This window comes from Rhamphochromis longiceps, linkage group LG11, assembly GCF_057381845.1.
Source record: "Rhamphochromis longiceps isolate RC_006_pf linkage group LG11, R_longiceps_female_GT1.1, whole genome shotgun sequence".
Taxonomy (NCBI): Eukaryota; Metazoa; Chordata; class Actinopteri; order Cichliformes; family Cichlidae; genus Rhamphochromis; species Rhamphochromis longiceps.
The window spans coordinates 35,749,983-35,775,162 of NC_140567.1; the positions used below are offsets into that span (position 1 = coordinate 35,749,983).

Here is a 25,180-nt window from a genome sequence, read left to right on the forward strand (position 1 = left end):
AATGAGACAACGTTGATCCAACCTTTTAAAATCAAGCAATGCGGTTGGTCTTAATTAAAATATGCAGGTTTAATTGTGGAATTTCTAAAGATTTTTTCCTGGAATAATCCTTCTACCATGGTAGAATGTTTTGTAATGTACTTTTTCCATTTCCATCAACATTTATAGGTATATCCAATGTTTATCTGTGAAAATGTCTCACATTTTATCTTTACTTGCAATGCTTGCAAGTAAAGACTTTTATTTACCACTAAATTAGATACTGTAAAACCTAATTCTGTCATGATTAATTTTCAGGTAACCTAAGCACACATTAAAATCCTTTTCACGACATTAATAAGAAAGTTAGAAGCGTTCAGTCAAAAGATCTGTCATGAAAACTTAGCATCAGGGAAGAGAAACAGTCAAAACTTGCCATAAACATCATAATAAAGCGGTATTACCGTCAAATGTTTCTGTGACAGTTTTGTGAATAATTTATTTCTCCTAACGTTCAGTTTAGTCTTTTATTAGACTGAATCATTCATCTTACACCCTGCCTGCTGGTTGTAGTCATTTTTAGACAAGCTGTGAGATGAAGAGGAGCAAGTTACTGTGAGGGAGAGAAAAAAAATCAAAGGGCAACAGAAGGCAGTGGTGTTTTTCTGACATCAAAGCTCAGAGTGAAGCTTTAGAAATGAAAGAAAATGTTTGGATGAACTCCTTTGGGGGTATCATGGGTAAAATCAGAGCTAATGCAAAGCCACTGATGCTCGCGCGGCACCATTATAGAAAATCAAAACATTGCTAATTCTGCCAATTTCCCAAACTCGCTGACACGGTGCAAACTAAATATAATGCATCTTCAAATGGGTGTTTCACAGTGGAAACGCTGACAGAATAAGGGCACTTGTACTAATGAAGATTACACTGTTTTCTGGCCTGCATAGCAGTCATCTTTCTCCGTGGATGGTTAGGCTCTGGTTTAGTCTGTGCAAATATGAATTTAATAAATGTGATGACAGATGACAGGCACATTAATAAATGTCTCATACCACCAGCATGTGAAATAGCAAAGTGACCACATGGTTTTACAGAGCTGCTGTTTGAGCATTAACAGACATCGGTGCAGTCAGTGCATGCTGTGTTAAGCAAAGACTGTATATAAAGGACGGACTGAAAACGAAGCCAACTGAGAACCTGCATTATTTTCATGGCCAACGGAGGGCAACTCCTCTCTTTGCAAAAAGAAATGATCATTTATCATATCTCAATGTAACAAGAAACTACTGTGTGAGCGTACATGGTCCTTGGATGGAAGCTTGGACACTTTGACAGGTGTCCAGATACATCCTGCAGCCAGCCTGTTTCTGCTAGGTCTCTCAACTAGAGTCACTGAGCTACACCTCCCTGCTGAGTTTGCGCTGATGGTGCCTTTTAAAGCTTTTAATGGATTATCAGAAACATCCTGTTTCATTCTTATGTTAGAAAAAAAGGAATATTAGATACTGGGAGAGTACTACCCAAATGAATTAGCTCATACGTAATATAGCAGATTTAAAAAATGTGATGATATCGAGTAAAGTCCCCAAACAGGCTCTGTTATATAAGCCTAATGCATCATGACTTCATGCACCTACAGCATACTTTCAAAATCAATGTTTTTGGAGCGATAAAGGAATAGGGAAAAGAGTCCTTGGAAGTTGTTTTTTTTAGCAAGACAGTACAAAGATAAGACATAAAAGCCTCTAACGGTAGCCAAGAGCAGCACAGGTCTGAGTAAAAATAGCCCTGAAACGAGTCCAAGTCGTTACAAGAGTTGCTGAAATCTGACTCTAAACCAAGACCGCTCCAACACAACAGCCCCGTCACTGAGAGCTCAAAGCGGCAGCTTTCCAGCATAAGATGCTGCTTCCAGCTAGTTTCATCATTAATCAACACGTACAGTGAAATGACAAGATGTCTAGAACACACGCCATCCGTGTTTGATGATTTCACTTTTTACTTGCTGGTTTCGTGATGTGTCGTGACCCAAGTAGAAAGCAGCCTCAGTGTGCCATAAATAAAATATCAAATTTCTCACTGAATCTGCTTTCTTCGCACAGTATAATGTAACTGATGTCATCATTCGGCATTTGATCCTGTTTTTACCTCAGCCAACTTTGAAGACATACAGTCCACTATCATTACACCCTTAATCCCTGCCACTTACCTCCTTCAGGAGTTCTCTGGTCTGTGAATAGTTGTCCTTGTCTGAGAAGATTTCTGACAGTTCCTCATATTTCCTCAACGCCTCTCTGTAAAGTAACCAGATCAGTAAGATAAAGACTGATTTGTAGTCTTATATTATTCAGTCTACTAAAATATAATGAAGATCATTTGTGCAAGCTTGAGCTTGAATGACGTTAGCCAGGCACAGATTTACTGTTATTGTATTGCATGATATCCCATATGAGATAATATGAAAGGTTTTTTTTAAAAGACAATATCACAGAAAGAGACACCTGAGGTAATTTAGAAATGGAGTTAACATCTAGTTTGAACAGCAGGCAGTTACATCCCAGAAAACTGATGCTATAAAATAATATTAAAACAGCGATGGTGCAGTGTGTGCAATATGAAGTTATATCTGGATCATTAGGGGGTCCATTGTCCCTGTTGGGGGGACACTCCCATAGGGCTTAAATCTGGGACTCGGATGAGAGGTGAAATGTCTTCAAGCAACTTAAAGAAGTCCAGACGCTTTCCTTTCCAAGTTCCTTAGCCTTCTCTAAATATGGTTGTTTTTGTAGTATGTAAATAAATTATATAAAATTATATATTTTGTAGTCTTTGCCTGTTTTTTCAATGAATAAGAATTCTTACAAAAAGTGCTCTAAAGCAAAAAGCTTTAATTATCTAGCAAAGTAACACATCAGCCGTCCGTTTGATTCCAACTCCTAAACCAGTTTCCCACCTGCACTGCAGGCCTGAACGTTTCTCAGCAGTACCCGCACGTCTGACTCAGCTGACTCAGACATTCAACAGTTTAACCCGCCTGGTCCCTGTGAGCATGTGGGAGTCTTTGTCTCCTCCAGCTCGGCATTATTCCTATCCAAAGCCAAACTGATTTTCAAGAGGGGCATGTCTAATTATCGAGAATGTGGAACACCTTTGTTTCTCTCAGGTTCAAGAAACTGCAGCCTGATACCTGAGACAGCACTGGTGCCATTCCTCGATTACCATAAAGAGCCTTGTTTACCCATACTAATTCAGTATTGTCTACTGCACTGTACATCAGAAAGTACTTAAAACTGGTGATACTGTTTTAAGTATTACAATCCAGATGTATGTCCGACTTTAAGATTTAGTGCACAAAACAGACAAAAATAGTTTGAATGTATAGTTATCCAATTATTTTTTATTTTCTATTATTAATGAAAAAGATAATAAAAATGAAAGAATGCACAATATTCCTTTCTTATTTTGCACTTCAGACCCCTAATATAAGATGTATAAGCATGATTTTATATTCTGATATTTATAAAAACATTTAAGGAGAGGTGGTTCAGCATCTGACAGGGATGCCTTCTGGATGCCTTCTGGTGTTTTGAGTAAGTTCAGCTGGGAGGAGACCTCAGGGTAGACCCAGGACATGATGGAGAGATTACATTCTTGGGAATGCCTCTGTGTCCACCCAGAGGAGATGGAAGACGAGGTTAGAGAGAGGGAGGTCTGAGTATCTCAAATTAGACTACAGCCCCCCATAACCCAGACCCAGACAGAAAACGGATGGTTGGATGGATGGATATACTTAAATAAACTAATATTTGAGACCAGCTGTTCATGCTGCTGCTCCAATACTTAACATGAACCTGTTTAGAATGATCACCATAGCCTTTAAATGCCCTTGTTTCAAGCTGTAATCCTGCACTTTTCCTCTCTTAGATTGTTTTCCACATATTTGATTATAAAGCCTCTGCACTAAAACAGGGAGTACTGCAGCCTCAGACCTGTCGGTGTCCTGCCACGTCTTCCTCAGCCGGTGGATGGGGTTACTCTTGAGGGCAGACACAATAGCGTACAGCGAGGAGAAGTTCTTCCTGGCTCGACACGCCTGTTGAAAGAACGTACAAAGACAAATACCACCGTTTGCATCTCATGGTATAGTGTAACTGAGAACACCTGTGGCTGTGGGTCTGCCGAGTATTGAGTTACGCTGTCACCTTGATGTGCTGAATAATGGATGCTGCTAAAGGGGTTTGTCTCATAACAAACATAGGGTGAGACCGGAACGCCAGGTTTCCAGCAAACCAGAGGAAAAAAGGGAGAATTAAAGCTGGAGGCCATAGCAGACAGGGACACGATATGTTTTGTGCTTGTGTGTGTTCGAGCAGAGCTTGTCATTGCTGCAGGCAATTTAATATTTTAAAGAAGCTGAGTGATCTGCACGGTAACTCTAACACTGCTACAGATTTCACTTAATCCACATTTTCTCTTTCACAGTAAGCAGATGCAAACGTTTCCCATTGCCCAGAGGTCGTACATCACATTGTTTGACTCAGCGCTGGTGTTACTGGAAGAGCTCATTTCCTACACTATTTGCTCATCGTGTACAGAAACATACACCAGGAGCACTTAACACTTACATGCAGTCCAAAAAAATGCTGGTTTTGAAAAAGATCTCATTTGATCTTGAGGTAAACATATATTTTTGTTTGGAGTTGCTGGAAAATGGAAAACAGAAAAGAACATTTCTTTGGCTGTGTAATGATTTTGCACCGTTTCTCAAATATCCTGTTCATATCAGTGAAACACAGCTTAAAAAACACCCAAAAAACAACTTATGGGTTCGATTTTCTGGGTTTGCTTTCTAATTCATTTATCTGTGAGGGGAATTTACCCTGAAAAACGATATTAACTCTGCATTGCATTCTCAAAAAAATGCACCAGAGTATTTTTTGTTATTTGTTCCTCATTGATGGAGAGAAGACTGTGACATAACGTGTGGTGCTCACAGCTATGGATTAATATAAAAGTATAACCAGAATCCTAGCAACTGTGACTTTGCCATGATTTGTGCAGAGTCAGAGCTGAGCATACGATTACAGTTAGAGGATTACTGAAGGATTTAAAGCAGGCTTGAGGTTTTTGGATGCCTTGAAACTCCAAGTGGAATACAGTTAATAGTTTAATTTCACAGAGACCTCAATTTCTTATTGAGACTTATTGAGATTGATACAAAATATGTGTTTGTTGCATTGAATTTTATATATTGTGACTTCATTCTACTGACCTCTGCCACGCTGATCCATTTCTCCAGCAGTCGAGCTCTCTGCTGGCTCCGCAGTTTTGTCGGCCAGAGGCAGGATGCTAAAACAGCATTGGCCAACTTGTTGAACTGACGCACAGTGGCACGGACTGACCAACAAACTCCTTCCCTCCCCTTCTTGTCCCTCTGAGACCACAACGATCCGAGGCAGTGGTACGGGACCAGACGGACAAAAAGCTCCTGAAAGAGGTGAGAATTACAACTATAACTAAGATCTGTAAAAACTGCTTACAAATCATTGATTAAACAACATAAACTGAACTCAGAGGTCATCCTATTTAAATTTCCTTATGAAAACATTTGAGATTCTGAGAGTGGGACACTTCTCTTTCTCTTACTTCTGCGTATTTTAATCAAACTGCTGTTTGAAAAAGTATCAATACAAAAAACAGGATTAAGACAATAAAAAGCAGATTGAACTCAAACTGAAAGCACACATGATTAGTAAATGTTTGAAACGATCACATAAGTCTCCAGGGACGTAAGGGGCAATCGTGGCTCAAGAGTTGGGTGTTCGTCTTGTAATCGGAAGGTTGCCGGTTTGAGCCCCGGCTCGGACAGTCTTGGTCGTTGTGTCCTTGGGCAAGACACTTTACCTACCGCCTACTGGTGTTGGCCAGAAGGGCCGATGGCGCGATATGGCAGCCTCGCTTCTGTCAGTCTGCCCCAGGGCAGCTGTGGCTACAACTGTAGCTTGCCTCCACCAGTGTGTGAATGGGTGGATGACTGGGTGTATAAAGCGCTTTGGGGTCCCTAGGGGGGACTAGTAAAAGCTATACAAATACAGGCCATTTACCATTTAAGGAGTGCAGTGTTTTACATTTTGTCACCACAGGTCATTACTTAGAAAGTGTTCTGTCTTCAGGGTAAACTCACAGTCTCTATCATGGTGAGCTGCTCGGCAATCAGCGCTCCAGAGAATCCAAGGATGCTGGTAGGTTCAAACTTGGAGGCATCAGGAGGAGGGCTGGTGAAACTGGTTTGATCTGCAAATAGTGACACTGATCAAGTAAATGTGCATCAGATTGTTCAGAGCTGTGGTGACTATGGGAGAAATAAGCAGCTGAAATGGCGGTTGTGTAGCAAATTAGCACAAAACTGAAAGGAGTAATTGTTACTGTTTGTTTTAATTACTTTCTGAATCTTAGCTTTGGAATAGGTATGTCAGCATTGCTTCTGATTTAATAGTTGTTGAGATCTTTCACTGACAAACCAGATGGAAAAAGCAGTAACTAAAACCTTTAGTTTTCATAATAATGTTCAGGATATCTGGGAAAAATGATGTTATGTTCAGAGAAAATAATTTTAGGTGAAAATAGTCACAACAAATCCAGATTGTATATATTTCCATTCTTGCAGTCTCCATTTGATTTCAAGTGAGAAGAAATATATATTTCTTGATGACCTCACTGAACAAGGCCATAACACTGTCATTTAAATCCCAGTTAAAACACAGACCTTTATGGGTATCTGGGAGCAGGGCTTTCTCGCTGAGCTCCTCGGCTATCCTGAGGAAGCGAGCGCGGAGATCAGCAGCAGATGAGGAGTCATGAGGGAGGAGGGGAGCCAAGCGTAGCAAGCGAGAGGGGTCCCCCAAACTCTTAAAGTCTTCAGGATACTCTGACAGCCACGTGCTGAACACTGTACACACTGCTCTGTAGGGATAGAGACATGGAGATAAGGATGGGAGGAATTAAAGAAAAGAAAGGGGAACGACTCGAGAGGCTGGTGCAAGAACATAAACGAAATAACACATTTTCTGCCTTGCAACTGAAAAGACTAATCCTCAGATTTATTCTAGTGTTTGCTAAGATTGCATGTGATATGTGACCGGTCTGCCTGTGCTGGATGACGGAATGAGATTGGAATCGATTGGATATATTGATATTTTTCAACACATCTAAGAAGTTTCCAATAAATCACCCTCTTCAGGCGTTTAGACAAGAATAGCAGATTAGACATGAGCCTAGTGGACCCAAAGGGTCAAGATTTTAGTTTGAAGGACAAGTCTGCTTACAAGAAGTGGTACAAAAGTAAGTCTGCCAGTGGCACCGAGCACCTCTGCAAAGAAAGACGCCCCAGTTATCATGAAACTGGCTGGAATTCACCAGGCAGGCACTTACGAGACAGTCTTCAATGAACAAGCTTGACTGGAGCATATCTTATACAAGCTTTTTGGAAAATTCAAAACACTTTTGGATTTCAGTTCATTAGTGTATCCTTGTAAAACGGACATTTAGCAACAATTCTCAGATTTTACAGCTTGTTTTCCTTTACTTACTCTCTGCAGAAAGAGATTTATACCCCAGAAAAAGCTTTTAACTACTCTTTGTTTTGTGCTTACGCTGATTTTAATAGCAGCAGCTGTTGAAATGATGTGTAACATGAAAGTTTCTGTTTCAGTTTTTAAAAACACCCTGCCTGGTAAAAATAATATTCCCCTTAAAAAAAAGAATGAAAGAAAGAAGCAAAACCGTTCGCAGCAGTTGTTGTTATGGCATGCAGATACTAAAGTAACTCAAGCACTCGAAAAGATTTTGGTTAGCTATTCAAAAACTCACTTGTTAAAAGATTGTCTTATCTGACTTCTCTCGCTGTCCCCGGGTGGGTTCTCCAGCCTGTGAACAAAAAACGAAAAAATCATGAAGCAGAAAAAGAAAACCAGCTTGAAAGTATCATTCAGCTTCAGATAGCTGCATCTGCTGTATCATAAATAGCACTTCAGTTTTCCGGTGGTTTTATATATGACTTATTTTTCCAAAGATATTTTTTCGCAAAGGCTTTGGTGTTTACATTCCTGCTGATTCTCTCACTCTCTTTCCTGTTGCATCTCTGGAAAATTTTAGGTGTATCATATATAAACTTCCTTTATTTGGTGGAAGGAAATTCCACAAGCAGTTTTCTTATTTTGCTGAGTAATGTTTCTAAGAAGAAGAACTAAGCTGCAGTTATTTTAAATCAGCACACAGGTGCTTCCTGCTATGTGAAATGTCTTTAACTTTACAAGTATTTTAGAAATCCCTGTTTAAAAATGGCTTGAAGACGAATTGCAAAGCCACAATAACACCTGTGTATCTTGAGAAAACTAGGTGTATAGTTTTGAATCATAAGCAATGAACTGAACTTTATTCTTTAGCTTCTTATTTAGCAGTGGCTAATAGGAAATGAGGCTCACAGGCTGTGTTGATCTTGAAAAATCCTAACAACTAATCAATGGATTTCCATGACAAGACCTTCCAGGATGAATCTGAATGACTGTTAGCTTCCTGGCTTTGTTTTTAGTGTCATGTGTGTCAAAACTTTCCTTTTCCAGTAAAAATCTCTACAGGATGGATTGGTTTCTGTTTCTATTAGTATCCATGTATCCTGTCAACCAATCATATTTGTGTTGGCTTCTGCTCTATGCAAGGGAAAAGTCAATGTGGAGAATCTGAAAAGCTATGATGACTGAGCTTTTTATTTGGCTTTAAAAAGTTGTCAACAGTTAGTTAGCAGAAAACAAGCATCAGACAAACAGGAAGATATCTGTTACCTGGATATCCACCAGATAACAGATCTGGATAACAGCTCCATATTTATCTCTGGAGGGACTGTAATCAGTTTGGTAACACATGACTTTTCATCTGACACAATCGTCAGGTCAAAGTTAAACTCCAATATGTTTGTGTTTAGTAAAGGTTTAAAACTCTCTAAAACTAGGATACAGGTCAAACTTTTTTTTTTTGGAGAGGATGATTCATATATGTGCGCTAAAAGAAGAAACCTCCAGCAGAGATACATATATGTTGTTATCAACAATAAGTATACAAAAACATCTATACCATGAAAATATACAACATGCAATTAAAAACATGTAACAGAACATGATGTTTTAACATATCTCCTCAATTTTTCAGTGTGATAAGAGTCAAAGCGTACTATGCCTCTATGTGGTCTAATGTAAAAAAAGTTTAATTTAATTTGTTTCTACAGTTTAACAAGTATGCCGTCGCTCTGGTTTCTTTGATCTTACTGCCTTTTAAATTCTTTTTCATTTTAATGATCACAGCTAAAAGTCTCCTACCTGTCACTGAGGATGTCCAGCACTCTCCCCGTGGTGGTGAAGGATCGATAGGTGGAGAGAAAGATGGTGATGAAGGAGGAGTCGCCCATACAAAATGAGTGGAGGAGGTGGAGCACCAACTTCTCTTCTGTGCCTGCTTTCACACACTGGGATTTGGAAACTGTGGACTGGAAGAAAATGGGAAAGAAATGAGATCAAAAGTGAGGAAAAAAGAAAGAAACAATGTTACTGCAACCCCCACAAACCTCTCATCTCAAATAGTTTACCCAGTCAGTCACATTAAACTTACCATTGGACTGTTGGGTCCACCATGGTGCTGCTTGACAGTAACTGTGTAGATCACCCCATCCTCCTCCTCCTCCACCACAGTGGGCTGTAGAGCAAAGACAGACAGTAAAGACACTGTTTATATGAAGATTGCTGCTTATGACTAATGCATACTTTGAAGTTTTTAAAATATATTTAATAATGAGTGGCAGAAATTGTTGTTAAACCATTAACTGAAATGAACAGACGTACATGATCAGACAGTTTAATTTTTAAAAAATGGAGATAAAATCTTTATGTTTATCTTATCTTTATGGTTATTGTGTTCCTTTATGCAACAACAACAACAGTGTGTGAAATCACACTTGTTTGAACCAGTGCAAGAAACAGTCCAAATTCATCAAGCTGCAAATTCAAACAAAGAATTTATTTTGTATTCCACTTTGGCTAATTTGCAACTCAGATGGGACATGAAACAATCCAGTTTAACCTCAGGGACAGTCCCTGACACAGTCACCCTACTTTATACTGGTACTAGCTCACAGGCTGTGAATCCCCATGCAATGTGAAACCCTTACCAAATCTAGAGGACAGTACCAGGTAGTCTTCATCGGAGAGGGCTCCGCCTGAGAAAGAGAGACACACAAGAGTCAAAACAAAATCACATGTCTTAGCTATTTTATTAGAGAATTTAAAAAAAAGACCAAACTGAGAGTAAAACACGTATAATCTACTTTGTTCTCCTTAAAATGATGAAGCACAACCCAAAATACACCAGGCTGCAAAGGTAATTCAACCCAGAATTGTTTTTAACCTAATTTGCAACTGTTGGGAAAAGTCACGCAGCGCTGCTTCTAAACATCTTTCCCTGGACTGGGACACATGCACAATAATGACAGGCTCATCTGAATAATCCAAAGTCTGTTGTGCCCCATACACTAAAGGTGTCTATATCAAATTGTGCAAAGCATTAAAATGTTGAACCAAGAGTTTTTTCCAACCAACAGCGTGTCTGCCACAGAAAGACAGAAACATTCCTAATAGAAATAACAGAATAAGACAGCACTTGCAAACAAAAAACACTTGGCACCATTACTGCATACTTATTAATTACATATTGACACAAACAGCTCTTGGATAGTAGGATCCTGCAGCCATGTCATGTTGCAGACACTGCATGACTCACAGCACATTTTTAGAGAGAGAGGAGAAGAAGCCTGAGACATGCGGTGACACTTCAGAGACATTTTAATACTGTCAAAACAGCCGGAGAGATAAAAGGCAGATGACCTTTGATTGCAAAGAGCTATTTTAAATGCATGTGTGATTCTGCAGATTAAAAGAGTATTTCTATTTCATTTAACCTAACACAGCTGCTCAACTGCAACATTAGTTAATGCAAATACTTGCACTGGAGATTAAACATTTTGCAATAAAAGAAACACATCTGATTTTGGAAAACACTGCTCAAGTTTGAATGAGGGTTTCAATGAGGTGTTTTAGCTTTTCTATACAACATTTATCTCATAAGCTTTACAAATGGTTTTATGTAAGTAAAACTTTGAGATGATAAGTCATCCAACAGTACACAAAAAGCAAAGATTAAAGTCTAAAAATGAGTGCAGATGTAGCAATTCTAACTCACATCCAGCTGAATCTCTGACTGATCCTGTCCACATGCCAATAGTGTCCTTTAGTCAGACGCTGAACACATTGCACACAAACTCTTTGAATGTGTTTGTGAATGAGTGAATGAGAGGTAAATACTGCAAACTGATAAGATAAAAAAAAAAAAGGTCTGTTTTACCATGCAGCAGATTTTTTCTTTGCTTAGTCTCATTCATTATTTCACTAACAAAGTCATTATTCTCTAGACTAACTTGATTAAAGATGTATTAAATACCTGGGCCACTGACAATAAAATTCAAATAATTTCACAAAACATAGGCAGGTCACACTGATCATCGGTTTTTCAGTGAGTGCTTTTTATGTTTTTTATGCTACACATTTAGACTTTACCACTAACAACCTAATAAAACAGTAGTTCAGAAATTATCAGTAGCAGGGGCTGTGGATGATCATACTTACCATTATGCTTGAAGTACTATACTTAAATAATACTTTGAATTATGAAGTCATAATCAATATTTTACACAGAATTGGTCATTTTGCTTGAAAAAAAAAATGATTGCATTCCCTTTGCACTCCTTTTTAGTGCATAAATCTGATTTATATCTTTACAGTTTGAGTTAAAGATAGATGACTTAGCATGTGGTTTGATATAAGCATAAATAGGTGATGTAAACAAAGTTGTTTTTATTTTATTTTTATTGCTTTTTGATAGTGGACCTTTTCACAGCAAAGGAGCTGTCTGTGTATTTTAAAATGTCAGTTGGTTTTAACCTCATGCCGCATAATTTGTAAAGGGTTGGCCTGTTCTGTAGTTCACATTTGGATCAAAGCATTTAACTAATACACCGATAAATATCACTTTACCCTGACGCTTTCACAACTGTAACTTTTTCCACAATAAAAAATGCATGAGTAAAGCACTGAGTAAGTCTTACTGGGTGTCTGCTGAAATCTCCAAACCTATTAGAAAGCGTATATTCATCATGAGTCAACAGGCAAAGGCAAAGGAAACACCTTGGAGACACACTCTGCTAACAAAAACAGCAAAACACGCCGGCCTCGAAAGCTCCTGTTTGTTAACCACACAAACAGAAACCTGACTTACATTTTCATTCATTTTTGCATGTCATCTCTTTCATATGCAAACTTTCAAAGTCACAGTATAAGCCAAGAATCATTCCCAGGATGGTATAGATGGCTTGTATTCCCTTCATTAAACCAGCAGTGTAATTATTTGTAATAAACCAATGCTCGCCTCTGTTCGCTTTTATCAAATTACCTTGCTTTAAAGTGACCAAAGGTCAGTGTTTCAAACAGGTACTCCTTCAATTCAAAAATGATCCTATAGCACTTCATTATATAACGTGCACTCATCAAACCTGTTATTCTACCCATTCTAACTCCGCTTACTTCCATGCAAATCTGCCTGCGATTATGTCTTTTCCCATGAAGTCAGGCTAAACACACACACGCACACAGACTGAAAAAAGAGACAAAATGGTCCCACAACTTACCTTTCCGTGGGCAAGTTCAGACAGGTAGGAATCCCTAAGCTTCCTGGAAATCTTCAGGATAAACGCAGAAATAGTGTTCTTATTTTCTCCATTGCTTCTCATCTGTTATTCACTCGTTTCTGATCAACTCCCCTGTCACAGTTGACCCATATCTGTATGTTTACCTCTTTACGTTTGCTTCTCAACCTTTTTTGCTCTCTATCACAAAGACACACCTGAAGCAGGACCTAAGCCCAACCCCCATCGGTCTACATCACCTAGACACACCCATTACACTTAAACACACACACACACACTCCAAACACAGACAAGAATATGACGGTGTTCATAGGACGACACTCATTTACACTGGGTCACTTTCCACCCATTCACACACATATAGCAGGCTATGTGAAAAGCCCCAACACAGCCACACTGTTCACACAAATAAATGCCTCATCAGTGCACACACACACACACACACACACACACACACACACACACACACACACACACACACACACACACACACACACACACACACACACATACACACACACATTGACAAAGCCCTGAAGCCATTTCCAGAACAATGCCCCACTCTTTCAATCTCCTCTCCGTTCTCCTGCTCTCTTTCCCTTTGTAGATGACCTTCCTATGCAGATAAACCAGTCTGACTGCGTAGTCTGTTTAAAACAACACTGAGAAAAACAGAAATAACTGTGAAGGTTGCCATCTGTGGTAGGCAGCCTGCAGTTTGAGCAGCAAGAGGCCTGCAGTCCTGTAACAAGAGGTAATAAACGTTCAGACAGCGACTAAACCAGGAAGCAAGCTGTGTTTATTTAGGGGCTAATGGCATTGCAGAGTGAAGTCGTGCTACTGGAGACTTCAGCAGCGCTGTGTGTGTGAGATAGTTTGTTAGCATAGCAAACACCAATGATTGTATTATTTCTTGTGCACTTGCTGTCATAAAGACAGGCTGTAAACATTTAGCATTTCTCCTTATAAACTTCTTACGAGTAATATTACCAATAGCTGCTTTCTTATATATCCAGCAGACAGAGAGCAAAATAATCCTTAGAAATTATTTGGCATGACGTTTCTATTTGCGCCTCCACCTACTCCTGGAAAAAACGGCAGATAGACATATATATATATAGACATATACGTCCGTGTGAAGCACTTAGGGCAGTGACCTGCAAACTGCATTAGTGGCTCCCTTTATTTGTGGGTGGGGTCTTTCTGTGTGGCGCTTGCATGTTTTCCTGCCTTCGTGGGTTCTCTCTAGGTACTCTGGTTTCCTCCCAGAGTCCAAAGACATGTTGGGTTAATTAGAGCTACTTTAACTAGAGTAAATTAGAGGTCACCACAGCTGGTAACTCTGCATGTTTGATTTTGCAGCTTTTCATGCCAGATGCTCTTCCCAGTGCAACCCCAAAGGGATTTGTGTGTCACTTCCCAGAAACGACCCAAGGAGCTTTGTCTTGTTAACCGCGTACACCACTACACTATGCACATTAGGTTAACTGGTGATTCTGGCCGTAGGTGTCAGTGTGTGAGCATGAAAGGTCATCAAGGGTTCACCTGGACACAGACTGCTGACCTGTCCAGGGTCTACAGTGCACTACCTCTCACCCCACGACAGCTGGGATAGGTGCCAGTCGGACCTCATTCCTACCAACCAGCTACTGTCTTTACATCAACTCGTAAAAAACTGAATGAAAATATTTTTCTCTGTATTTAATTCTGCTAACACTGATAATGAGACAGGGTGTGATAATGTGTGATCACATGAAAACTAGATATGTTACTGTATATCCACGTGCTATATAACGAACAGCAGCTCAGTGATAAGAAACCTCTTTGAGAAAAAACAGCAGTTAAAACTAGTTTAACTTGTTCATACACAAAGATAGTATAATTACCCCCCAAAGGCAGAGTTACAACTGACTTATAAAAGAGGGAATGTGGTTTAAAATTGTCACTGATCCCTTGTGAAGTATAGTGATATTGTGGGCCTTTCTGATGCAAAGGAAACTAGCTTTTGCTCTGTTTCCTTGTTCCAGACATAGATGTTGTGTTGAGATTCTGCTAGGAGGTAAAAGTATATTCAGTGGAGCACCAGTCTTCTAAAACCACTCTGAATCTGGGTCAGATAAAATAGTCTTTTCTGTGGAGAAACCTCTCAGTAGATGTGTGTAATTTTGAGTTTAGCTGCCTCAAAGGCTGCTGTATAAGGATCATGATTATAGGCCACTGCGGTTGGGGGCATGTGTTGATTCCTAACATAAAAAGAGTACTGTGCAGCTGTTATCCATGGATCTCTAGTGATTTCATAAGCTTTAGAAACACACACAGGGTTGATTTTACCCATGTGATCCATTGTTGTTACCAAATGTCACCCTTTGTTTATGTTCTTTGTAAGATGGGATCTTCTCTTTGGGCACTGAGCTGTGCTTTTCTTAAAGTCCCTCCACCTCATTGCCTACAGGAAGCACATAATAAGTGGAGACAAACACAGGAAGCAGGACGTGCTGCCGTGTTGTGAAGCTATTTTTCTTCCCTTCTCCATCAAAAGTTTAGGCTGCGTCACCTCCACAAGCTGAACAACTATGTCAGCTATTGGACAGAACCAGAAAAGCAACAGGGAGGAAATCGTCTCTCATTTTAACCCTACCTCCTTCCTCAAAAAACAGCAGTTTCAACCATTTCCCTTACATATATCCAATTAGTTCTGCCGAATACCTTTGACGTTAAACAAATACACTGTTGACGCCCACCATTTTCAATCCAGACAAGGCATTCCTGCAAACAGGGGGTCGTAAATATATCTTCTGAAGCTTTATTTAAAGATAACCATTGTTTTTTTTCTGTGTAGTTCAAAACCCCTACCCCTTCCTTCCTATCTTTCTGTTTGTCCCTCTTCTCACGCTTTCATCTATCTATCCCCTGGTGCCCGTTATCTACTGTGTTTCAAGTAAAACTCTGTAGCCGAAGTCCTATTCATCGTAAAGAGAAAAAAAAATTTATTACATGATTATAACTTTGTGATTAGAAAATGCTCGTGCTCATGCTTATATGTGGTCATCCATATGTGCTTGGGGCGCGTCTCATCATTAAATAATGTGTTAAAGTGCAACCATAACAGCTTGTACTCTTCTGGGAAGGTTTTCCACCATATTTTGGAAGCCAGCTGCAGAGATGTGTTTTTATTTATTCACAAGAGCAAGAAAGATGTTGGCCTCTAATGTTGGTTGATAAGACCCAGCTCATGTTCATCAGCAGTCTAGTTCATCCAAAACGTGCTGGGTAAGGTAGAGGTCAGGTCTTGTGCTGGCCAATCAGGTTCTCTCACACCAAAATAGGAAAATTATTTATGTGCAAACTTGAGGTTATATTAAAACAGGAAAGTGATTAAATAAAGTATTAAAGTCCAGACCAAACAGGCTCGTAACTTCACTGACAGGTTACCTGTTGTTGTTTGAAATGAATCTATGAGGTACAGTTTTGTTATGGGAAGTCATTCACACGAAAACAAAAATAGGGACAAATAAAGGGAGTTATTGCCTTGTTCCACTTCTTAAAGTAGTAAATAAGCTTGCGTCTCTTGTATTTCTACATCATGTTTTAAAATTACTCAACAGTACACTTGTAAACAAAATCTTGCAAATATCAGGTTGATGAAATGTTAAAAATGAAAGGATACATTTGAAATATACAACTGTTTAACACCAATATCTTGAACTGATCTGCTTGAACAGTAAAAACCAAAAGGCTCAAGAATGCAAAGAGCATTATCAACACGTGTGATCTGTAACCTGATACAGATAACCTGATAACAGGACTACTAGAGTACAGATATATTAGACCAAAACAAATGTGCCTCCCTCTCTTTATTTTTTTTACTTTTCAGTAAAAGAAAACTGTGCAAAACTAGTTTTAGCCAGTAATTATCATCTCTGTTCACTTGTGTTCACTTGACCACTCTGTGTGATTGCTTCAGGGTCCCTCACACAGAGCAGAGCAGCGGAGAGAAGACGCAAAAATGTTGCATAACACCAATGCTGCACTTGATCATTCAGCAAATTCACAACCTGACCAACAGGTGGCGTTCTTTGTTATCTATAAAATAATCAGAAAACACAAATGTTCTTTCTACTACATCTTGGTAATAATGTGGAAACAAATGTTAAATGGCGTGTTACTACCACTAAATTTTTGAGCAATCAAAGTGATTTTTACAACAAGTCCAATTCATCCATTCCCACACAAGTTCATACTTGTGTGGGAATGGATCATCTAACATCTAACATTCATTGTGGGCAACTCAGGGTTCCGTATCTTAGCTGGACAGGAAGAGCTGGGGATCGATCTACTGACTTTCCAGTTGGTAGGTGACCTGCTCTACTATCAGAAATATCAAGTTATTACTGCTTAATTACCAAACTAATATGCAAGTAATTGTCTTGTGCTATATTAAAGATAAACCAATATTACTTAATTGTTATTTAGTTACTACCACAATGTGCATATATTACCATAGTACACTATTTATTACTAACAGGTTCCTATTATTACCACTATATTACTGTACGGTTACTAATTATTTAAGTTACTGAAGTATTTCTCAGCTATAACCAATGATCATACAATATAATTACTTGGATATTACTTTTGTAACTAAGTAGTAATAATTTGTCATTTCTATATTATTACCTTCTTGTTCCTACCTTATTATTCCCACTGTTACCACATTATTACCCAGATTCTTTTCTGCAACACCAACATAACAATTATCTTGTATAAAGTAAATGTAACATTTTGAAATTGTAACAGTTGCACATCCACAAATTTGAGTTTTACAATTGCTGCATGTAATAAGAAACTTAGCGATTTGTAGGGCTACACGTTAAAACAGAGCAGAGGAGTAGCAACATAGCAGTAGGCTTTCGCTCAGTGGATAATATGCATAATAATATGTTATTTTGTGCTGTTTGTTTTTCAGATGTACAGACTGAATGCTCAGGATTGAGCAATCAGCTGTGTTGGAAAAGTTGTCAAAACATAAAACAAAGCACTCCTGTTACTCTTCTACATTTTTACATTGCAGATAGTTTGCTACAATATGTTTGCTCGAAATGCCACAGGTTACTTTATGCATCTTGAATCACACATCCAAGTTTCCCTCATTAAAGAATGAACAAGAGGTCGTATTGGATTCCACTTGACAGCCTGTCCTTGGAGACAGCCTGTGATACTAGATACTGTTTACGGGGAGAGCAGGTGTACACTGCATCCACTGATCAGGCCACAGCATGCATTATTTAATGCGAGCTTCAGCAGACAACATGTGACACGAACAGAGAGGAAGTCTGGTCATTTGGAAAGCAAGTCAGTGTAACTTCTTTTTTTAGCTGCAGCATTTCTTGAGACTTGGTGAGAAGTAAACCAAAGAGCCCTGTGAAGCTGGGGCATGAAGCTTGGTCAGTATATTATTAGGAACCAGTACAACCGTTTTGTTTCCAACGTTGGTCTTAAGAAAGGCTAAAGTTCTGTACGTGTAAGAAGAATTCAAACAGTAGTCTTGCCTTCAGCTTAAATTAGCATTTGACCATGTGTGTGTAAGTCTGCTAATGCTCAGAAAACCTCACTATCAGATGATTAAACATTAACAAACGCAAAGTTCGTGGGAAATTTACCTGTGCCCTGAACATTTAACTTCCTAACCTAAAGTCAGTTTTACTCCCTTTTACAAAGTCAAATTGAGGAGTTTATGTAGCAAAACAAAAAACTTCATATAAACAGTGCAGAAACAATGTCTTTAAGTGCTTCTTTAAATATACAAAGCTTTATGTTCCCTGCCTTACTAACATGGGTAGTATGTTAGTAAGGCAGGGACACAAGTACAACTAAGGACCATCATTAGTTTTGCAGTAATTTGGTCATAAACCAAAGTGTTATTGACCTTTAAAACAACATTTTATTCTAATCGAGGCTACTTTTGGCCGCTCACTTGGGACAAGGGGTCACCGCAGGAGATATCACCGCATGTTTGATTTGGCAGAGTTTTACACCACATGCCCTTCCTACTTATAAGATGGCAGAAAAAGAAGCATCGGGGGAGGAGCAATAGTATTACAGCACATCCTGTGCAGGATGTAAATACATATGCAGCATAGCATGGCTGTCATTAAAAAAAATCACAGCAAGGAGAAAGAAGAGTAAATTGTAACAGTTCAATTAGTACGATTAGTACGATTTATTCTTCCTCAGTCTGTTAGTGTCTAAAATACATTTTAAGCATTTACTTCCTGCTGAGACACTGCAGTCAGGACAAAAGCATTGGACCGACATACAGATCGTTACTAACACGTTGCTAGCAATTCCACTAATGCCATTAGGCTGTTTTTTTTAAAAAACTAGATAAAGAGATCTGTCGTGATGTTTTAATGTTATTGATTATTTTGCTCTGTTCTACCTGTTGTAAATGTCTTACACATCTGTTGATACTGGCTTATTTTTATGCAGTTTTTATACATAAAACTTAGACGTGCCTATAGCTGAAGTGAAGTGTTCAAGATTAAATTTCAATGCAAAATGAATTAAATGAGTTGTATAAGGGTTGCCACTACAAACACAATATTTTCTTAAATCCGTTTGCTAGCTGTTATCATGATTAACCATTAGCTCTATAACAAAAGTGTTTTCATGTATTCTACTAGTTTGAATTTATTCACTTTATGGTAAATAGCAGTGTTTGTGTTGCCATGGTGCAATACACACGCGTTCATACATCTGTATCTTGGCTTTTCTGTCTGAGTCACAGTGGCTTTATTCCCTTAGGGCTGAAAAGCAGCCTACCGCATCTGCTGTTTATACAGTCCAAGGCAGCTCACGCGGTTTCTTGGGACAATGCTCTAAATGCTCCTAGCTGTGATGGCCAGTGAGGCCATGGCAAATGTCACAGTCTCCTAATCCCCTCTCAGCTCTGTGAGATCTATTTATTGTGTCAACATCAGAAAACCTACTAAAGCATATGACTGTCAATACTCAAATACCATCAACACAGTCCCACAGAACAAAGCTCTGGGATATGTCACAAGTTCATCTGACTCTTTTCCACAGCAAAGATGTACAATGTAATTGATGTTTTCCAATACACACTATGCAGTTTTCCCACTTTGGACCAAACCAATCTGCTGAGAACAGTTCCACTGTGCCAACATTGGCTGCAGTTCACCCAGAGGGCAGGTGATAGTGTCAGGGAAAAAAGCCTCTTTCCACAAACACACAACAGTTTATATGCTAAACACTGCTACTTGTTTTCTTTGAAACCAAATTTTGCCAAAAAATACTAGTATTCTGGCAATACAAGATAATTTATCCATAAATGAGTTGCACTGTGTGTGAATGATTATCTGTCTCTATGTCCCCGTGGTAGACTGGTGGCCTGTCCAGCTGTACCACACCCCTCACCCCATGACAGCTGGGATATGCTCCAGAGCCTGTCTCCCTCAATGCTGACTTGGAAAAGGTTAAGAAAATGGATGGAATTAAAGAATTCTCCTCTTTATGACAAATTTCTAAATAGTTAGTCCTGCAGATTACACAAGAATAATAACTTAAAAAAGAAACCTACGTGCATATAAAAGAAGGACCTGGTTGTGGTTTGAAATCGATTTCCTTCTAGTGGTCAGCGAATGTTGTCAAGTGGCTTGTGGTTCTGTGGCAATACTAATACTTACAGAGAGGTAAATTAATACAGTAATAAATCTTTATAAAATCTAAGAATCAAACAACATCTGTTGTTTTGTTCATGCACTAATTGAAAACAGGTAAAAAAAAAACCCAACATTTTAGCCCATAACTGTTACAATTATGGGCGAGAGCTAGAAAGGCCCACTTTATTCTGTACTATTTTGTGACTATCCTCTATTTAACCAAAAGTCCGAAAGTAGCAATTTTCTATGAAAAATCATGGGAGCTGTTGTTTTCACAGTCATTTCAGATCAGGGTTGGACTGGGACAAAAAACCCACACTGATCACTGTATCTATATATATGTGTATAATGCATATACATGAAACACCATTAGCTTGCACGGCACTAAATGCTATATTATTATGAATCAGCTATCCATTTAGCGAGTTTATGATATTCAGTAAATGTAGTTGTAGCTGGCGCCTTTTTCAATGGTCAGAACACATTGTGAACTTGTTCAAAGTTGTTGAAACATTATAAGATTACAACATAAGAAGCCATAGTAAAGATATCAGGTCAATGGCGAAACAGACAGGTAGCCAAGAAAAGTAAGATTATGTTGAAAAAACATATTTTTCTGTGATTGTTGGAAACGCCAATGTACGTTTATATTTTATTTCATTTTGTTTGATTTTAGATATTGAAGCAGGTTTTAATCAGTAGTTTGTTGGGTTACAATATTAAAAGCCACACTTTTGCTATTTGCAGTGGCTCATGGTAAAAGCACCCATTCATTTTACCTGAATCCTTAAATCTCTCGCTTCAAATTACTGTCCTCCATCTAGTTTCTTACCACAATAATTGTATCTTCCTCGTCTCTTCCTCACTTCTCCACAGCTGGTGCTAGAAGCAGTAGCCTCCTGTGACTTTGAGGTGTGGTTACTAGCTGTTACTAGATGCTGCTGGTACTACTGTTCACGGTCCAACAGCAGCAACAGCTAACATGTTGGTTAATTTGACAGATTTTTCTGCATTTATTATTAGTTTCTTTTTATTCTGTCAGCTTTTCAGTAGCACCTTCGACACTTCTTCCACACGAAATGTGAGTGCACAGCGAAGGTAGGGGAGGGGCCAGTCTTGTTAAGAGATTAGATTGGGCAATGCAGTGTCAGTAACACAAATGAAGGAATGGGCTGCTCCCATTGCTTGTGCTGCAATTGCGCAGTGGGCCACATCTGACTTGACTTAATCTCACACATTTCTTAAAGCCACAAACATACAACGTCTTTCTAATAAAATAGCAGGAAATAGCATTAGCTTACAGCATTAACTGCTGTAATATCCATTAGATGAATAAGCTATTCATTTAGCCAGTTACTACTATTAGCTAAATTTAGTTGTAGCTAGCGCCTTTATCGATGGTCAGAACACATTGTGAACATGTTGAAAGTTGTTGTAACATTTTCAGATTACAATACAAATAAGCCATAGTAACAATATGAGGTCGTTGGCGGGAGAGGTAACATTACACTGAATAAACTTACATATTTTTCTGTGATTGTTGGGAACACCAATATACAAATATAAAACACCCATCCATCCATTTTGAGGCAAAGTAAAAACCATTCACCTGCGAACTTTGCACTTCAGCGTCAGCGGCTCTCCTCCCTGAGTGGCCACTTATGGTTCCTCTGTCAGGTGATAAAGGTCGAAAGCCAATGAGGGGCACATTGTCTGATTCCACCCCTGGCAGGTTATAACCACCTGTACGTATGTTACGGGGTAGCATGGTGCCAGCTGCTGCAGATAAGAGACACATAAGAAATGTTTTAGATATTTCTTAAGAAGCTGTTGGAATGAATTAAGTACTCACATGTTCATTTCCTTATAACATAAAAGTATAAAATTACATTAGTATCAGACAGTGGTGCTAAAGCTGTGGCTAAGGCAATAAAAGTGGATCACATCAGGCCAGCAGCCAGAAACTAACTTAAATTTCTACAACTGACTCATTTAACATGTCCAAACTCATTATAGAAAAGCAATGTTTTCCTTTTAAGCACTACAAATCTGAAACAAACTGTCAGAAACACAGACACTCACTCCAACTTTCTAGGTTTTAGATCAAAGCTTAAAACTTGACTCTTTATTCCTGCACTGCACAGTACTTTTTTCTCAGAGCTTTTTTTTTTTTATCTTGAATTCGATTTTTCTTCTCAAAAACTAACTTGTATTTTCTTTATTTTGATGCTTTTTAATGTCTTATCTTAGACAGTTACATAACAAATGTGAGAAGTCTAAATGTTTCTATTTTCCAGTTAGATTCTTAATAATTAGTTTGTTTCATAAAATGAGGAAAGGCTGTAACAGTGTACAGAATGATGTCCCTAAATGTGTGACCACTGGGCAGCTGGATTTTGTACTTAAGGTTTGAAGAAGTAATCATCAGTCATTTCCAGTAAATAAACTAACTGTAACTTTATGACGTATAGCCACGCTCGTCATATGTGCCTTGTTCCATCACCTGTGAATACTTTCACATGTTCGAGCTCCACATTGGACAAACTATCAGTTATAGCTTTAAAAACTTTAAGACAGCCTTTAAACTGCATTTTAAACAAAAGCAACACTCTAAATGGTATCCTGGAGTTGATTTGCTTAACACACTGACTGTGCCCTACAGCAGGTCTGGATTTGCATAGCAACCCCTCCTTCCATTTCCCTTTCCCCTCTTTGGTATTTAGATTGCCCTGAAGATAAACATCAAGTAAACACTGTTACAGGAAAAGAGGTGTGGAGCGAGACAGTTGGCGGGTATAGGAGTGATATGAGGGTGATGGAAATGTCAACCACAGACACATAAACAGTTATGTTAACCTGAAGAATTTTTATTAAAAAACATGCTAAGGTGCTCTCAGTTGTGCAGTTTGGCATATTAATAAATGTTGCGTGCCTCACAGTTTCTTCTTACTTTTACTTGGAGCAAATGATACAGAATGGCTGTGATGTGACCAGCAACAGAACAGCAGAGTCTGCCCTGCTAGCATGTTCAGATGACCTTTGAGCAAGGCACATGACCCATCTGATCAGAAAGAGCACGTAAAAAGTGTGTGGTCTAAAAATGCATTAATGGCACTCCCTTGTTTCCACTCATTTTGTATTGGTTCTTCACAATTTGTGTAACCCTAAACTTTCTCTTGCATAATGCTCTGTCTTTACTGCGGGTTTGTGATGGTTCATTATATTCTTGCTCAAGAAAGCAAGTTTGTACCAGGAGAGGAAAGGGGAGCAGGCCTGCAGGGGAAACAAAGCATTACCAGTGCAGCATATGATCTCGCTGACCAACGGTTATGCAGAAGTCTGAAAGGCTGCTATTCACTGGCCTGACCAAAGCAAACAGCCACATATGACTGAGGTGTACACACATATAACGCAGTAACTAGGCTACAGTAAGTCACACCCCATAGTGCCTATTTTCTGTTTAATAAATGTAGCCGTGGGGTGGTGCTACAGCAATGTACAGTCCTAATGACAGCTTCAGTCTCGATGTGGGCTGGAAGACGAGAATGGAGCTTGAAACTGTGAGGGCTGTAAAAGTTTGACGCGTGTATTTAAACACAGCAGAGTGACAGATGATGACATTTGCTTCCTGCTGCGAATCACTCAGAGACACGAAGGCCGTAACAATTAAGAGCTAGGCTATAAAAATTAAGCAAATAGAGGAAGATAAATGAAGGAAGCTACAATTCAACTTACTGATAGCGAAGTCTCATTCGCAGGATGTGCGCTATGCAACCGCGGTCAGCTCGATCCAGACTGCATTGGATGACCGCCGGGGCAACTGGATCGGTGGCCAGCTCAGCTGAGGAGAGTCGCACCCATCTGTACCACCGTCACCGCCGACAACGACGAGGGAGTCTCCATCCTCCGCCTCGCCCCCCCCACCCTCTCTCGCCCCTCTATCGGTCTCTCCACACTGTTCGTCTGTCCAGCTTTCAGCAGCTGATAGCGCACTTTGGTCTGTCTGCAAACTCCCTCCCTCCCTCTCTCTCCGCCTCTCTCTTGCTCTAACGTCGCAGTTCCTGTACGTTGTGCATTCACTGCTTTGGCAACATACCCGTCTCTCCGGGCAGTTCCCACAGTGTGGATAGCGACACACCGCAACAGCCGTACGCGTCACCTCCGGGGAAATGTTACTTCAAGGACCAGCAGGCAGACAGCGTGACCGCGCACGAGCACGTGTACGCACAACCACACGCAAACACATTTTCCCTCATTTTTGAAAGTCTTTACATCCATAAAATCTTCACTTCATCTAAACGAACGCTGACTGCAGAAAAACAGGCCCCATTAAATTGGCTTTGATACTTTGATAAACCTATATATTACAATAACAATTATAAAGCAGTCCCTGTTAAACACATACACCTAAAAGTAAACCTGACCTCTGACCTATCTTCTGTATCACCAGACTTCATAAATCCACGTTAGGCTACTGAAGCAGCTTAAACTTGAACCCTCAGATTTTAATGCAGGTTCTCTCTGCAGTACGCAAGACTTTTCACAGGTTGACCCACATGATTGGTAGGTGTAGCTTAATGTGTAGAAAAATTCAGATGGCCCCTTTAAGACTAATATACCCTTAAGGATATTTGCACATCCATATTCACAATGCAAACCTAGACAGCAGACACTCTTGGGCATAATCTGGGCTACTTGTGGCACTTTTTCAACA

At 39.3% G+C, this 25,180-nt stretch overlaps 1 protein-coding gene across 2 annotated transcripts in view; it reads right to left on the reverse strand.

The window, feature by feature from the left end:
• Positions 1 to 24,455, reverse strand: part of rgl2 (ral guanine nucleotide dissociation stimulator-like 2) — a 32,199-nt gene extending 7,744 nt beyond the window's left edge. The window contains exons 1-11 of one of the 2 annotated variants that reach the window (XM_085423836.1): positions 24,202 to 24,455; positions 22,076 to 22,245; positions 10,199 to 10,246; positions 9,643 to 9,726; positions 9,354 to 9,520; positions 7,852 to 7,908; positions 6,749 to 6,945; positions 6,167 to 6,276; positions 5,255 to 5,470; positions 3,972 to 4,075; positions 2,192 to 2,276 (exon numbers count right to left, since the gene is read on the reverse strand). In XM_085423836.1, coding sequence (XP_085279962.1) covers positions 2,192 to 2,276; positions 3,972 to 4,075; positions 5,255 to 5,470; positions 6,167 to 6,276; positions 6,749 to 6,945; positions 7,852 to 7,908; positions 9,354 to 9,520; positions 9,643 to 9,726; positions 10,199 to 10,246; positions 22,076 to 22,234 — 1,227 coding nt within the window. In that variant the 5' untranslated portion in view covers positions 22,235 to 22,245; positions 24,202 to 24,455. Of the gene's footprint in view, positions 1 to 2,191; positions 2,277 to 3,971; positions 4,076 to 5,254; positions 5,471 to 6,166; positions 6,277 to 6,748; positions 6,946 to 7,851; positions 7,909 to 9,353; positions 9,521 to 9,642; positions 9,727 to 10,198; positions 10,247 to 12,766; positions 13,187 to 22,075; positions 22,246 to 24,201 lie in introns of those variants that run through there. The other variant, XM_085423838.1, reaches the window with a different exon arrangement.
• Positions 24,456 to 25,180: the final 725 nt, after the last annotated feature.